Genomic DNA, 15,536 nt, shown 5'->3' with positions numbered 1-15,536 from the left:
TTTAGTATATTAACTGCTATTTAAATCCCACTCCAAATACAGTTTACTAGGCAACCAAGCTTCCAGAGGTAATTCAGAGGCTACTCTTTCCCTAAAGTTTCTAGTTAAAGAGGTATGTTGCTAGCCATTCACCTTTGAAAACTACCTCCTCCCCCCGCACTCCCATACTATAAGACATCTTCCTACTAGACAAGAATTTAGCAGACTTAAGAATCATGGACTTTAATATGGTACAGTTTGTACAAAATACATTAGTGTTTACAGGCAATGTATTAACAATGACATTTATGGTCCATCAAACATTCATTAAATTTTATTCCATTTCAAATTAAAAACAGCCTATAGCCTTAGCAACATGAGGTGCCAGTTAAAACCGATGTATGTTGTCAGTGCTCAAAATACTGCCATATACTCATCAGACACACTTCATTTCTATAAAGAATACATATGCATGTCTTTCCAATAAATGGCCATGAAGTACTCATTTGATACAAAGGAAATATTTCTCGTATGTGCAAAGTTGCTAAAAATGGCAGGCCAGTGTTTTCAGATCAGTAGGCTTTTCCCTCCCTCCCACATCAACATTAACAGCGCAATCCTAAAGGGGGGGGGTAGTCGCAGGGCGCCCAGGGACATTTCAGCCATGGCACAGCCGCACCGCCTCTTGAGCAGTTTGCTGCATTGCAGCCAGCAAACCGAACAGGAAAATTCCCCTAGAGCCCGTGAAATTGCTGTATGCTGCGCCACCATTTTTGCTGGCGTTAAGTTTGTGCTGGCAAAGGGGTGTTCCTGGCACGAAAGGGCTCAAGGAGCTGACTAATGTCGGCCCCGCCCTCAGGAATGCCCCCTTTGGCACCAGTGTGAGCCCCTGCGCCAGAGATGCGCTACCGCTGCGCTGGTGCCCACGCGTGATGTCGCTGCGCCATTCCCCAGTGCCGGAGTAAGTGGCCATTTCGGCAGTGCAAGTGGCATTTACGCCAACGCCATGCCACCTCCGATGCCTTTTCAGCCCCCTTAGGATTGCACTGTAAATCCCAAATAATTTATAGTAAAAATACAAGGCTTTTTCTTTTCGGAAAAACATGTACAAAACATACAGGGTGCTGAGCACCTAAGCATCTTGATTGTCAAGTAGTACAAGTCGGGAAAACTCAGGTTTGTTGTGGCAGAGTGCTTCATTCAGCTTTGTTTTTGTTGATACCATTTTTAATAGACTTCGGAGGTCTCTTCCCTTTAGTGTAGGCATGGTACCAGAAGTGTAGAAACAGGATTAAAAACACCAGTCCGTATAGCCCAATGATGAACATAAAGATGGGATACTGATATGGGCAGTTACCCATGACGTAGATTTGTCCTATATGGCATGTAACCATAATGAACTGGATCTAGAACAGAAGAGTGCAAAATCATTAACTTACACATTTGTTTTAGTTAGACATAAGGCACAGGGGAAAAAAGAACACACGTAGTAAGAGTTTCCCCACAGAACAGCAGATTCCAGGATAACTCTACAAAACACAAACTTTTCTTGCAATATTGAGCAATTAGACAAATCATTTCACTTCACATTGTATTCCCAGCATGCTATGATTCCTCTTTTCTTGTTATGCCAAGAAGTTTTGTTTGTGATTCCTTTTGGAGCTTGTTGAAACCATTAAAAAAAAAAAAAAGCTAACAAAAAACTTGTAAAGACACAATTAGGAACAAATCATTGTAAAAAGTGAAACATATCGGAAGTATTTTAAAGAACACATCAGATTAAAGTGTGAAACCCCCCCCCTTCAATATTTATTAGTCTTCCATCATGGTTATTGAACTCGAGTTGAAAGTAAGGCCAGCTTCATACACTATACCAGTGGTTCCCAAAGTGGGCAGTACCACCTCCTGGGGGGCGGTGGGATTACCTAAGGGGGCACTAAGAGGCAAGGGGCAGCAGGGGGGTGCTAGAGGTGGGCCCCTTCAACTGTGTTGTTTGACTGGGTAGGGGGCGCTGGGGTTGAGTTTGTGGAACCAAGGGGGCGGTGGCCCGAAAAGTTTGGGAACCACTGCACTATACCAAGCACTTGCACAGAAAACACTTGTATGTAGGAGCTGGGGAGAATTCCTGCACCTGCGTTTCTTGTGTGTCCAAGTACTGAGGAGGAAGGAGCAACAAGGTGCAATTTCCCTGCACCTGCATGCTAGGTGTACACTCCACCTGCTATTATCCATTTATGTATTTTGTGTTAACTCCTGTATCGCCTTCAAGCAAGTGAAATGTAAAAGATCACACATCTAATTAGAAAAGTAAAGGTAGTCCCCTGGGCAAGCACTGGGTCATTCCTGACCCATGGGGTGACGTCACATCCCGACGTTTACTAGGCAGACTGTGTTTACGGGGTGGTTTGCCAGTGCTTTCCCTGGTCGTCTACACTTTACCCCCAGCAAGATAGGTACTCATTTGACTGACCTCGGAAGGATGGAGGGCTGAGTCAACTTTGAGCTGGCTATCTGAAACCAACTTCCGTTGGGATCGAACTCAGGTGGTGAGCAGAGCTTTTGACTGCAGTACTGCAGCTTACCACTCTGCCCCATGGGGCTCTTCTAATTAGAAAACCCTAACGCAAACTCTACCCCTTATTTGCCTTGCACTGAGCCACACCATTAGGCCATGAAGGCTTGCGTGGTATAGTGGTCAGAGAACCAGACAAGGATTGCAGAGTCCCAGGTCTGAATCTCCAATGCGCTGTGAAGGTCACTGGATGACCTTAGGCTAGTTGCTCATTCTCAGCCTAACCTGCCTCACAGGGTAGTGGTTGTGAAGCTAAAAATGAGGATGGAAGAATGGTCTTGGAAGGCGCCTTGGGTCCCCCGCTGGGGAGAAAGCAGGATATAAACACTCTAATATAGTATTGTCTGTCAACAGGGCAATGGCCCTTCACAGAAAAGTTTTTTCCATCCCTGCTACGTGAGAGCCTCCTCAGCAAATAATTCCTGGGTTTGAATCTGGAACCCTGCCCATGGACAATATATTCTCTACTAATATGACCAATCCCTTTGAGTCAATGTCAGAATTTTTCATTCCTCTCTAACAAGCAAACTGGGCATAATCACCACAGACTCTGCAAAAAGCCTGTAGGACATTCAGGAACAGAAGCCTCCCACCAGAAAACCCCTCAAGGATACACCACAAGACAAATACAGATTGGCAAGCGTCCATCATTCACAGCACATGCCTTCCATATATAAGGTTCCATCATAAGTCTCTAGCTAAAGGATCCTTGGTTGGTCTGTTTAGCTGTCATGGATAGTAGCCATTGATAAAACTTAAAAATAACAAAGCTGCGCTCACCTGGAGCCACTGCTGTACAAAACAACAGATCAGGCTGCCTTATACTGACTGGGTTAAGACCACTGGCCCAGTATTGTTTAATAGGACAAGCGGATCTCTCCAAACTTTGAGGCAAATACTTTTCCTTTTCCTGCCATTTTAACTTGGAAATACCAGGCATTAAACCTGAGACCATCTGCATTCAGACTATGGCCAGCTGGTGATTTACAGCTTCTCCCTCCAACTACATACTGTACCATTTCAAACAGATTTCAACACTGAACTTCACCTTTGGAGCTATTTTCTAGCTTTAGGTTAAAATCTCAAGAGCCAAGTTGGTGAACAGTTTGCCATTTGAGCCAATTTTTATCAATTAAAATTGTGTGTTTTCTTAATGAGAACTTCAGTACACGCTTATCTTAAGCAGGCCACTATCCCTAACCTTCTGCACTTGCCTAGATAAATTTGTTACAATGCACACTGTACACAGGGCTGCCGCTTATCACAGGTCAGAAATTTCAGTTGGCATAAACTGCTATCAAACCTTTCCATGCTATTCATTCAGTGTGTGAAAACCTTGCCTTAAAAAGCATTTTACTATTTTTTAACAGAAAATTATCTTACAGGAATTTCTTTTCATTGTTCCCCCAAGTTTTCCAGTTTTTTCCATTGGAAAAACTGAAAGAAGCGCCTCAGATTTAAAAATTTCAATATTTTCCCTAGGCCCTCACATAGACAAGATAAATATTTCCCCCATTGTTGAAAAAGCTACACTGACTTCCTGAATGTTTCTGGGCCAAATTTAAAGTGTTGGCTTTTAAACCTTAGAAGTCTTGGAAGTGTGCTATGTGGGACAGCATCTACTCCCATGTGACCCCCCCCCCATTTTGAGATCAATTGGTAAGGCCTACACGTGCCACAGTGCCTTTCATCTTGGAGGGATTTCCGTTGCCCCACTTGTCTAGTCATTTCAAAAGAATTTAGAAACATTTAAATTCAGATTCATATTTTTAGGTCCTGATTTTCAAATGCTACCAAATATTTTAAAAGTGGTTTGTTTTTTGTTGTTGCTTATGCTCCTTTTTATTGTTCCTAATTTGTAAACCACTTTCAAATTGTCAAAAAAGTACACTACAGATTTTGGGAAGTTTCTTAAATTGCTGTATGCATGATACTGGGATACCACTGCCCTGGTGTTACAGGATTGTAAACAGGATTTGGAAAGAGTCCTATATAATTTAGGTTTTGTTTTTACATTCATGACCTATACTTTAAAGAGATGTGATCTTTCGTTCTGGAAGAGCCAGGTTAAATTGTAAAAGCCAAGGGCCATACAATGTATTCAGCAATCTTCTTAAGGTCTTGTATAGCATGCAAACAAGGTATACAAAACACCGACAGAGAGGGATCCAACAGTGATTTCTGTCAGCCGAACATGGGTTTCTTGGCTCCCCATCCCACTGCAGCCCAAAATGTTGCTCCAGGGTGTGGGGGGGGGGGGGGACAAGGGATCCTAAGGAACAGCACAAAGACATGTTGCAGGGGTGTGCAGTACAAAGGGGGAAATCCGCAAATGATGCACCCCCTTCCAATAGCAGAAGCCTACCGCTGGATCCAAGTCACAGATAGACAATACTTGGGGAAAAATACAATCTGTACATGATTTGAAAGATACTTACAAGTTGTATAGATGTCATATGCTTTTTCCACCACAAGTACTTATAAAACGATGGTCCCAGTGAACTGAGGGCGTAGTAGGTGTACATAATGACATGCACAATGGCATTTATCATACCATGGAATGTTCCTAAGCCACCTGTGAGTAGAAAAGATAAAGAGTCAGTTATCAGTTGTGTACCTACCAGGTATACAAACACATCATCATGCAGACAGTTAGCTAGGAAATGACGCATTCACCTCTGGGAGCCTGAAGATCACTCAGTATGATATAAGAGTAGTGCAGTTGCTGTCAGAGGCACCTGCTTGTGAAGAGGAAGCTCCATAACACAAACATGGAGTTCACCATGTAGATCAACACTGTTGCTTTTAAAGTTGTCGTGCCGGTTCAGCTGGAACATAGACTTTTCACATGGATAGCTACCATCCATTTGGCAAGTCTTCTAGGCATATTACAATGCCGGATTCAGCATCAACAGTAACAGGTCCTGGGTGGGGCTCTTTCTCACACGTTTATTTCCCATCCAGTAACACTGCTGGCGGCATGTTTTCAGGCTTTTCTCAGTATGAAAGCCTTTTCCCCACCTCCCGTTTGGTGCACTAACACAATTAATCAAACTCAGAAGGATTGTAGGTGTGACTTACCTGGAAATGGTCATGTATATATATAGATTTATGTGAAAGCAGAGAAGTAGTAACTAGATGCAAACTGAAAGATTTCTAGGGAAGTGTGAAATACCTAGTGGTTTTAGTGAACGTGTGAAATACCAAAATAGTTTGTATACTTATTTCAGGGTTTTGGTATGTTTTTATATATACCAACCATGAATATCCTATTGCACAGTTATGGGTTTATCTTAAGGGACTACAGCCTCAGCCTCTCTGGGCTAAGTAATTGATCCAGATCATCTCACTAGAGAATTTCCTAATGAGCTTATTATCTACCTTGCCCTGTCAAAATAATTTCCCATGCTAGCAAGTGGGAATTTTGTGCGTCTTACATGTCAACCCCTTCTGGATCTGAAACCCTAGTCATGGCAATGGCTACAACCCAAAGGAAAGCATAATGCAGAAAAAAGTGAAACTTTTATGACCTTATACATTGGAAGCAGAGATTTGAAGGGGGGCAGTAAGAGTTAACAGTTTGTGACACACACACACACCGACTTCTTAATCTGGGGAAACACTGTGGGGGAACTCCCCACTGAAACAGGATGGCATTTTTTTAATGAGTGAAATGCTTTTCAATATAAGGTTTTTCTCACTCAAAATGCCAAGTATTGTGAAGATTTTTATGCAAGACAATCTACAGCATGAGATAACTATCATTCCTGTATATTGTAGCCATACATTTTCAGGGATAGGTTCACTTACAAAAAAGGCTAATAATTAACATGGCATCTGCTGTATCATTTGGTTATCCAGTTGCTGTCAGGAAGGTGGTCCATATATTAAAGTTGCTTTTTAAAAAAGAAGGTGAGAAATCCCCTTAAACACACTGTATTGTTTATAAAGTACACTTTACAATTAAGCCTATTATTTGAACTCTCAACTACCTGGAGCAAATTTGACTCCAAACCACCAGGTCCAAGGCATGATTGAGTGATGGAAGACATGCAGGAATGTAACTTGGCCGTTTTTCTTTCGCAGGACAAAGAAGACCTGAAATAATTTAAATAGATCTTAGTGCAACTTGCATTTAAAGTTAAGCGCACATAGACTGTATGACTGGATGCACTGAAAGGTCATTCTCGACTTTCATTTCACCAATGAAGATGCAGACATACAAGAGTGATTTATGAACTACTGAGGATGTATAAAAGCCCATACGAGCTACCATCTGACCAGACATCAGCTCTATTCAGTGTGACAAGAAGTGAACTAACTCATTTGATCTCTTGGGTTAGATGCAATAATCTTTTCTGCTGGTGAAGATGAAGGAGGGAGAATTCCCTTTCACCACCAACAATGGCTAGGCTGGGAATCATGGGATCTGCATGTACAAAAGCAATCTGAGACAAGTGCTGTAGTAAGGAGGTGAAGTGGATGAGACAAAGTGAAAAAGCTGGCTGGATCCAATCCCTTATATCCTCCATTTTCTTTAGACAATCTGGAGAATCTTTGGGGGACGACGATTAATCAAGACCAGAGTTGCCTTCGCAATGTTAGTGAAGCAGATGCTTCTAGGCTATTCGCCAGGTTCAGACATGTCCTAAACATCATGTCAGGTCTCAATTGTCTCCAACTCAGACAATATGGGGGGAGGAGAAAAGCCAGCCTTACAACACTTTATTAATTTTTCTAGACTTTCAGTAGTGCCTTTTATACAAGCTTTAAACCTGTGATTTCTTCAACACAGATAAAATTCCAGAGCACCCGTAGGAGTGCCAATAGCTTAAACACTTTTCACATAAATTGCTACAGGAACACAGAGAAAGAAAATGCACTTCATAAGGCAACATGTGATATGGTGGTACCTTTTTGCTCTACCTCATCCCCCCACCACACACACACATTATTAAAAAGGTACACGATTTTGCACAAGAGGTCTGGGAAGTGTTCTTGAACCACTTCTCTTCCTGGCCACTAATCTCTATTACTAGCAAATTCTTCTGGAGAGGTGGGAGGATTGGTTTGTAACCTCACACTTATGTACCAATCCCTACCTCCTAACTTACTAATTTCTTAGAAACTACCGTATATACTCGGGTATAAGCCGACCCGAGTATAAGCCGACCCCCCCAAACTTGAGGCCAGAAAAGGGAATTTCTTATTGACCCGCGTATAAGCCGAGGGTCAATAAGAAATTCCCTTTTCTGGTAAAGCTGCGCTCTAAAATGGCGGCCGCCATTTTAGAGCGCAGGGAAGATCTTGCCCCTGCCCCAGGTCACCCTCCCACCGGCCTCCCGGGACCTCCCAACCCAACCCACCCCGACCCACCCCGACCCCAGTGCCATTCAAGGGGGGGAGGGGGAAGAGCCCCTGAACCCCCTACTCACCAGGAGAGTCGGCGGCGGCAGCAGCAGCGCAGCCTTCCTGGCCCTGCAGGAGGCCGCTGCCAGCCGGAAGAACCCTCGCGGGGCCGGCGGCAGGGCGGCCTTGCCGACCCTGCAGAGGCCCCTGCCGGCCGGAGGAACTCTCGCGGGGCTGGCGGCGGGGGCAGGGTGGCCTTGCCGGCCCTGCAGAAGGCCGCTGCCGGCCGGAGGAACCCTCGCGGGGCCGGCGGCGGGGGCGGGGCGGCCTTGCCGGCCCTGCAGAAGGCCCCTGCCGGCCGCTGCCGGCCGGAGGAACCCTCGCGGGGCCGGCGGCAGCAGGGGGCGGCCTTGCCGGCCCTGCAGAAGGCCCCTGCCGGCCAGAGGAACCCTCGCGGGGCCAGCGGCGGCCTTGCCGGCCCTGCAGAAGGCCCCTGCCGGCCGTGGCCGGCCAGAGGATCCCTCGTGGGCCCAGCGGGGGCGGCGGCGGCGAGAATGGTAAGTTCCCCCCTCCCTCCTCTCCCTCCTCCCCTACCCTACCGTATTGACCCGCGTATAAGCCGAGTTCGGCTTTTTCAGCCCTTTTTTTGGGCTGAAAAACTCAGCTTATACGCGAATATATACGGTACTCAGCAAAGTCTCAAAGAAGCCTGAAAACCAGGCAAATATGGGGCTAAGTAATCAGGGCAACCATACCAATGGATAATTAGTAGGTACAAAAATTTTAACTGCTGTAATGGATGAGGGACAGGAAGTCAGGAAAGCACAGGATTTTCCAGTCCTTATCGACCAAACTAATTACACCATGTTACATGTTTATATTTACCCAGTGATCTTTACACACTAATTTTTTTCTTTATATTGAATATACACACAGAGCAGAATCTCAGAACAGCACTATATTTATTAAATTCGGAAGCCACAAACTTACCGTGTCTAGCAATTCGATGAATTTAGAGAAGTAATACAGCCAGCAGACTCGAACCATCTGCAGAGAACAGAAATAATTCCAGTCTAAACGCAGCACTTTTAAAACCAGGAACATTTTTGTTACTGTTTGAAAACCTTCTTTAAAAAGGCCAAATTTAAGTAAAGAATTTAGTAATTTCTGCTCCATTACAGTACCCACCATTTTGCAGACAGGAGAAAAGACAGGCCAACGAATCAATAAGGAAATCTGCATGCCTACTGAGGCTTTTTGTTGGTTGTACCTATGCCACAAACCACTTGTAAAGCTTCGACGAGTTTAAAAGAACATATGATATAGGACAGATCGATATAAAAGAGAATAAAGGTCTTTCTGTATATTTGCAAAGGTGCTGACCGCACTGGAGCTCATGGTCAGTCTTTTTTATTATTATTACAGGCACATATCCACTCATTTGCAGCTCCTTGCTGTTTTGGTGGTAAACCAGTAAAAAATATTCTGGGATCCTAATGGAGCACAGCAATTCTGTTACAATACTTACCCTTAAAGCCATAGGTGACGAAGAGTAATCAACGATGTCACAACGAAATGAATAGCCTGTGGCCCAGCCAGACATGAGAAACTGCACGAAGAGGAAGATATTTCGGTTTGCATTATGTTAGAATGAGCATTGTACAGTAGTATGATGCACTGTGCAGATTGGCACATGTTGTGTCTCCCCATAACAGGTAATCCAGTAGTAGTAGTAGTAGTAGTAAGTGAGGTTCAAGGCAAGTAAGGTGAGAACACTTGAGGTACAGGGTGAAAAATCCCAAAGGGGGGGGATGTTGAAGAAAATGAGTTTTTCTAGATGGAGTTTTATTCACATTTCTGCAGAGACAGGCTGGCAAAAAGCAATCCCACAAGTGACAAGCAAAGATTGTCACTGTTCAATTAGGCAGGGAATCTCATATACACTAGAAGTGGAAATGGTCTTACTTCCTACAGGCTGTCTATAGCACAAAATTATTAACACAGGTATGTTCAGGGAGGCAACCAATTAAACGTTTTGTGGGCTATTAAAGCTTGTAGACATATTCACATAGCGACTTATAAACCAGAAGACATATACTTCAACAAGGCCAACAATATAACATTACAGAAGTGACATATGTAGGTCTTTGTGATGTGCCCCCACTTCGAGCGCGCGCGCACCATCCAACAGAAATCAAGCCTTTGAAAAATACTGCTAAAACTCTTATCAAATCTATCTTATAAAAAATGCAAGTGGAAACCATCCCATTCACCTCTGAGCATTTTCACAGGCCAATTAAGACATAAATAAGCCCAGCAGCACTAGCTTAATTACAAAATTTGCACTCTAGCTCATAGAGGTTTCAGGTGAACTCCTTTAGTAGATATGCTGCCAATTTGGCAGAACTATGTAAAGCTCCAATGAAAGGCAGAAACAGACTTTTATTGGCTCACTATTACTTCTGAATGGATGATTAGCATTAAGAACATTTTACAAGCAAAAACTTTCAGCCGTGCTGAGCAGTCGTTCAATTTTGTTCTGATATGGGGCATCGTCCAAACTAGCTGTGGGACTCTCATGTGCCAACTCCACAGGTAAACACCTCTATGTATCAGAAGTAGACACAGTGGTGGTGATACTTCACAGCCCAGGATTTCTCCCAGGAGAGGTTCGCAGGAGGGTCTAGGGTGCTCACACCCCGCTCCTAACAACATAGGGTGAAGTGAACATATCGGCCTGCAGGATTCAACCCCAGTTAGTCATACTGGGTTGGATCCAGGCCCAGTTTCCAGCAAAAGAACAGGACACCCCTGCCTCTCCCCTTCCTGCTGCAGCCCACTGATTTCCCCAAAATGGGCATGAGGGTCGCACGGGGTCTACAGCAGGAAGAGGGAATTGGCAGAAATCACACCTACTTTTCCATTAGCAGAAAATGTACTCTGGATCAAACCCATAGTGTGTGTGGGGGGGGAGTGGCAGCAGGAAGCACCACCAGTAAAATTAAAGCCTCTGTTTATACAGACTATTTCTCACAGGGCTGCAAAGGAAACCTTTTTTTTTTTTTGTTTAAATGAAAAGGGCTGGTTATTTTATTGTTAAAAAAACACTGCAGTCCCAGTAAGACATTTGCTGTCACAGCATGAGCATGAAGGAGCTGGAAGGTAAAGTTTTTGTCCTTTTAGCTGCTTTCCCAAGCATGGAATGGGCTCCTTTCTCCTTAAGTGGCTCAGCCAGGTGGAAAGGGTGCACTATCATTCCCATCTCTGAAGCTGAGCTATGAGGTCCTGCGATTCAGCACGCAGACACACACACCCCAATTCCAACCTCTGCAAGAAAGGTCAGTTCTGCCAGTCAGGTGAACTAAATAATCACCCATCTACTCCCATACAGTACTTACTTCATATGTCAGATAAATCGAAAGAGCCACTACACCAAAGTTGTAGGCAACCATGAGTTGTCTCAGTTCAAAAGGCTTCCTGTTCTCCATGAACTTCGGTCCCAAATTAGTGACAAAATATATATAGGCTACAATAATAATTGTCTGTGGAAAAGGTGAAGCCATGAGTGGGTAGCCTTCAACTCGCGGATCTAGAAGAGAGAGAGGGAAAGCTCATCTTAGTGTTTACCAGTTCTCAACTCTCAAATGTATTTTCCCCTAAAACGGGCTGCATGTTTTAATAAGTACTTTCACTAAAAGCACAGGTGCATTCACTTATAGAATTTATAGTCAACTTTTCAGCACTAATTAAATCTAATATCTAATAAAGGACACCCGGCCATAACCAATAAAAACAGTCAAAATAAACTAAGAGCAATAATAAGTAATCTGAAATATCTGTAATCTCAACGCAATGTAAACTATTGATGGTCTGTAACAAATAGACATGTTTTCTAGGCTATCTTAATATCACCCAGATCACAGGATTCACAAATTGTTTTCCGGTTCTGTAATGCTAGCCCTACTGCATTGTTTACTGGAGCCCCCCCTTGCTTTTCACTGAATTATGTTCCTCATTTTGTAAACCACCTGGAGTCTCAGTGAGAAAGGTGAGCTATAAATAAAGACAATAATAATAACGATAACAGTACCAAAAACAAGATGGTGAAAAAAACAAAGAGCAAGAGAGGAACCAAATGAATATATGAAGGCAGAGATTTCCACACAAACCTTTCAAAACTAAAGGTGAGAAAAACAAAGTTATTCATCAGTTGCAGGTGGAAACAAATTGAGAGAACTCCTTAAACAGGGTTTTCTAGCCCACCTTAATACTTAATATTGCCACCCTTTTCACCCACTCTTCAACTTGTTGTCCAAGACTTCCGGCGTTCTTGAATCACAGTTTGTGTCCTTTGTACACATAAATGGGTTAATCCATCAAAGTGGGATTTGGCTAGTGTTTGTACTGTATCATCCTCAGCCTTCTCCCTAGACCACACCCTTTTAATCACGCCACACCCTATTAAATCCAGTGAAAATTGCAGGGTTGCCCAATTCACAGAACAGCAGCAGAACTTGCTTTGTGCGTCACGCTGCAAATGGCATTTGTATGAATACTCTGAATGCAAAGTTTATTACATCACTCTTGGGGGAGGAAAGCTAAATGCGTTTTGCTTCTAATTTTTCCCCCCTACCACAATCACCTTCTAGGCAGTTTACAAACACAGTTCAACACAATTTAAAGTCAGTTAAAAATAACTATGGTAACCTGAAGATACCTAGAAACAAGTAAATCAAAACATCTGCAGTTAAAACCATATCAGTGTTAGTGATCATTAAATGATTGAGCTTCAGAGGGATTTAGCTTGTCATCCAAAATACATGCACACACACAAGCATGCTTAGCAAGTGTACCCAAGTATGAGGCAACCAGAAAAATCTCTGTCAGCAATAGCCACCTACATAGCTGGCTTAGGAGAGGGGCCAGTGGGAAAACAGCCTTGGATAAAAATTCAAGCTCAGTTCTGAGGGACAGAACTAAGCTTGAAAACTAAGAACTAAAGCAGGGATGGGGAACCTCAGGCCCGGGGGCCGTATGCGGCCCCCGAGGACATTTTTTGTGGCCCTCGGGAGCTCTGGGGCCCTGCCGCGGAGGGGGGGGAGCAGGTCGGCCCTCCCCGAGGGTGTTCCTGGGGGCGCAGCTTACAGGGGTGCTGTGGCGCCCTTTGGACCTCCTCTCGCTGACTGTCGGCTGTTGGTTGGCGAGAGAAGAGGGGAGGGGGAGGGACGCTTCCAAGTCTGCCCCCTACAGCCGCAGCATGCAGGAACGCCGCGGCACATTGTGAGCCCATCTCGCTGCCTGTCGGCTGTTGAGCAGCGAGGGGGGGGGAAGAGGCCAGTGGCCCCCGGTGGCAGAGCATGCATGCAGGAGCCGATCGGGCTTTGGGGGGTGGGCTTTTGTGGACTCTGGGGGGGAGGGTATGGAGACTGGGGCCCGGTCGCATGGGGCCAGCGTGTGCGGGTGTGGGGGGGGAAGGCTTTTCTCTCTTTTCTTCCTCTTTTTCTGCCACTCTTTCTCCTTTCTCTCCCTCTCTTTCTGTCTCTTTCTTTGTCTCCCTCCATCCTTTTCTTTCTTTCCCGCCATCCTTTTCTTCCTTTCTCCCCCTCTTTCCATTTCTTTCTCACTTTCTCCCCCCTCCCTTTTCCTCTTTCTCTGTTTTCCTTCCTCCGTTCCTCCCTTGCCAATCGACTGTGGGCTGCGCCCCCGGTGCCTCGTTTGCTCAGGCCCACCTCTGGCTGCCCTCCCACCTGGGAGGGGGGAGCGGGGGCGCCTTGCAGGCCTTCTCTGTGTGGCCTCCCCTGGGATTTCCAACCTCCAGGTGGTGGCTGGAGACCTGGCAACCCTAGCCTCTCCCCCCCACTGGGAGATCTACACCTGGTGTGGCCCCTGAATGATGTCATGAATGTGCAAATGGCCCTTGGCAGGAAAAAGGTTCCCCACCCCTGAACTAAAGAAACCTAACTTGGGAAACATCTAAGTTGAAGACAACTTGAGTAACCTCTAAACTAAGCTCTCTCTCTCTGAAAGACCCTTGTGTACATATATGTGTGTTGTGGGGTTTTCCCTCCAATTCTGCCTTTTCATCAAAAATACATCTTGTAAATACTGTTCAATAAATTTCCCAGGTTCTTATGGGAGGTTGCCTGTGTTTGTTTACACGGATCCTTGTACAGATTCCTCAATCAGAAAGCATTGTGCTTCTAACACCACAAGGCAAGTCAGTGGTAAAGGCTTTGCTTGTAACACCTGACCTGAAAGGGCCAAGTTACACTTCCAATTCACTATGCACTGTTGAAGTTAGAGTGATAAACACCAATGTGTGGATTCCCCAATGACATAGAGAAAGTGCTATCATGGAATATACTATGATACAGTTGCACATTTTTTTAAACTGTTTTATCTGTAATCATAGTAACTGTTCAAACTAGGTTTCACAACTTCCCAATAGGAGCAAAAACCCAAGCCTTTCACTTTTGGACCAAACAAGGATGGTCGCTCCAATCATTTCTCTCTCCATCAAAATTCTTCCTATTACCCCTACCTGGAGCACCATTAGATCAATGTGAAAACGTGCCTCTTTCTGAGCTGGTACTGTTTAACATGCTACACCGATTCCTAGTGGAAGTAACACAAACAACTAGGGATGCCAGCCTCCACATGGGACCTGGGGATCCCCTGGAATTACAGCTCATCCCCAGATTACAGAGATCAGTTCCCCTGGAGAAAATGGCTGCTTCGGAGGGTGGCCACCACCTCCTAAGGAAGCCTGTTCCACTGAGGAACCACTCTGTCAGAAAGTTCTTCCTAACATTTAGCCAAAAACTCCTTTGATTTAATTTCAACCAGTTGGTTCTGGAGCAACAGAAAACCTTCTGGGGCAACAGAAAACAACTCCGCACCATCCTCTATATGACAGCCCTTCAAGTACTTGAAGATGGTTATCATATCACCCCTCAGTCTTCTCTCCAGGCTAAACATACCAAGTTCCTTCAATCTTTCCTCATAGGACTTGATCTCCAGACCCCTCACCATCTTTGTTGCCCTCCTCTGGACACGTTCCAGCTTGTCTATATCCTTCTTGAATTGTGGTTCCCAAAACTGAACACAGTACTCTAGGTGAGGACTAACCAGAGCAGAATAAAGCGATACCATCATGTTGCATGATCTGGACACTATGCTTCTATTGGTACAGCCCAAAATTGCATCCTTTTTGCACGCACTACTGCGAGAACGAGTCTCCTCCAGCCTATAATTATGCATTTGATTTTTCCTACCTAAATGCAGAACTTTACATTTATCTCCATTGAAATTCATTTTATTAGTTTTAGCCCAGTTCTCCAGCCTGTCAAGATCATCCTATATCCTGGCTCTGTCTTCTACCATATTTGCTACCCGTCCCAATTTAGTAATCTGCAAATTTAATAAGCACCCCCTCTATTCCTTCATCCAAATAGTTTATAAAGATGTTGAACAACACAGGGCCCAGGACAGATCCTTGAGGCACTCGACTAGGCACTCCTCTCCAAGAGGATGAGGAACCATTAGCAAGCATTCTTTGAGTGCAATCTGTCAACCACCTAACAGTAATAGGATCTAAACCACAATTTACCAACTTGTCAACAAGAATATTATGTGG

General features: G+C 44.5%; 1 protein-coding gene across 1 annotated transcript in view; it reads right to left on the bottom strand.

Annotated features, from left to right (window-relative positions):
• Positions 1-1,034: 1,034 nt before the first annotated feature.
• ELOVL7 (ELOVL fatty acid elongase 7) overlaps positions 1,035-15,536 on the bottom strand; it is a 54,794-nt gene continuing 40,292 nt past the window's right edge. Inside the window, exons 3-8 of the mRNA XM_056848432.1 lie at positions 11,299-11,489; positions 9,429-9,509; positions 8,891-8,947; positions 6,544-6,649; positions 4,990-5,126; positions 1,035-1,385 (exon numbers count right to left, since the gene is read on the bottom strand). Of these exons, the coding sequence (XP_056704410.1) occupies positions 1,176-1,385; positions 4,990-5,126; positions 6,544-6,649; positions 8,891-8,947; positions 9,429-9,509; positions 11,299-11,489 (782 nt within the window). The 3' untranslated portion in view covers positions 1,035-1,175. The remainder of the gene's footprint in view (positions 1,386-4,989; positions 5,127-6,543; positions 6,650-8,890; positions 8,948-9,428; positions 9,510-11,298; positions 11,490-15,536) is intronic.

Source organism: Euleptes europaea, chromosome 4 (genome assembly GCF_029931775.1).
Source record: "Euleptes europaea isolate rEulEur1 chromosome 4, rEulEur1.hap1, whole genome shotgun sequence".
Taxonomy (NCBI): domain Eukaryota; kingdom Metazoa; phylum Chordata; class Lepidosauria; order Squamata; family Sphaerodactylidae; genus Euleptes; species Euleptes europaea.
Note: the sequence above shows the minus strand (reverse complement) of the source record. Positions and strands in the feature narration are given on the sequence as shown.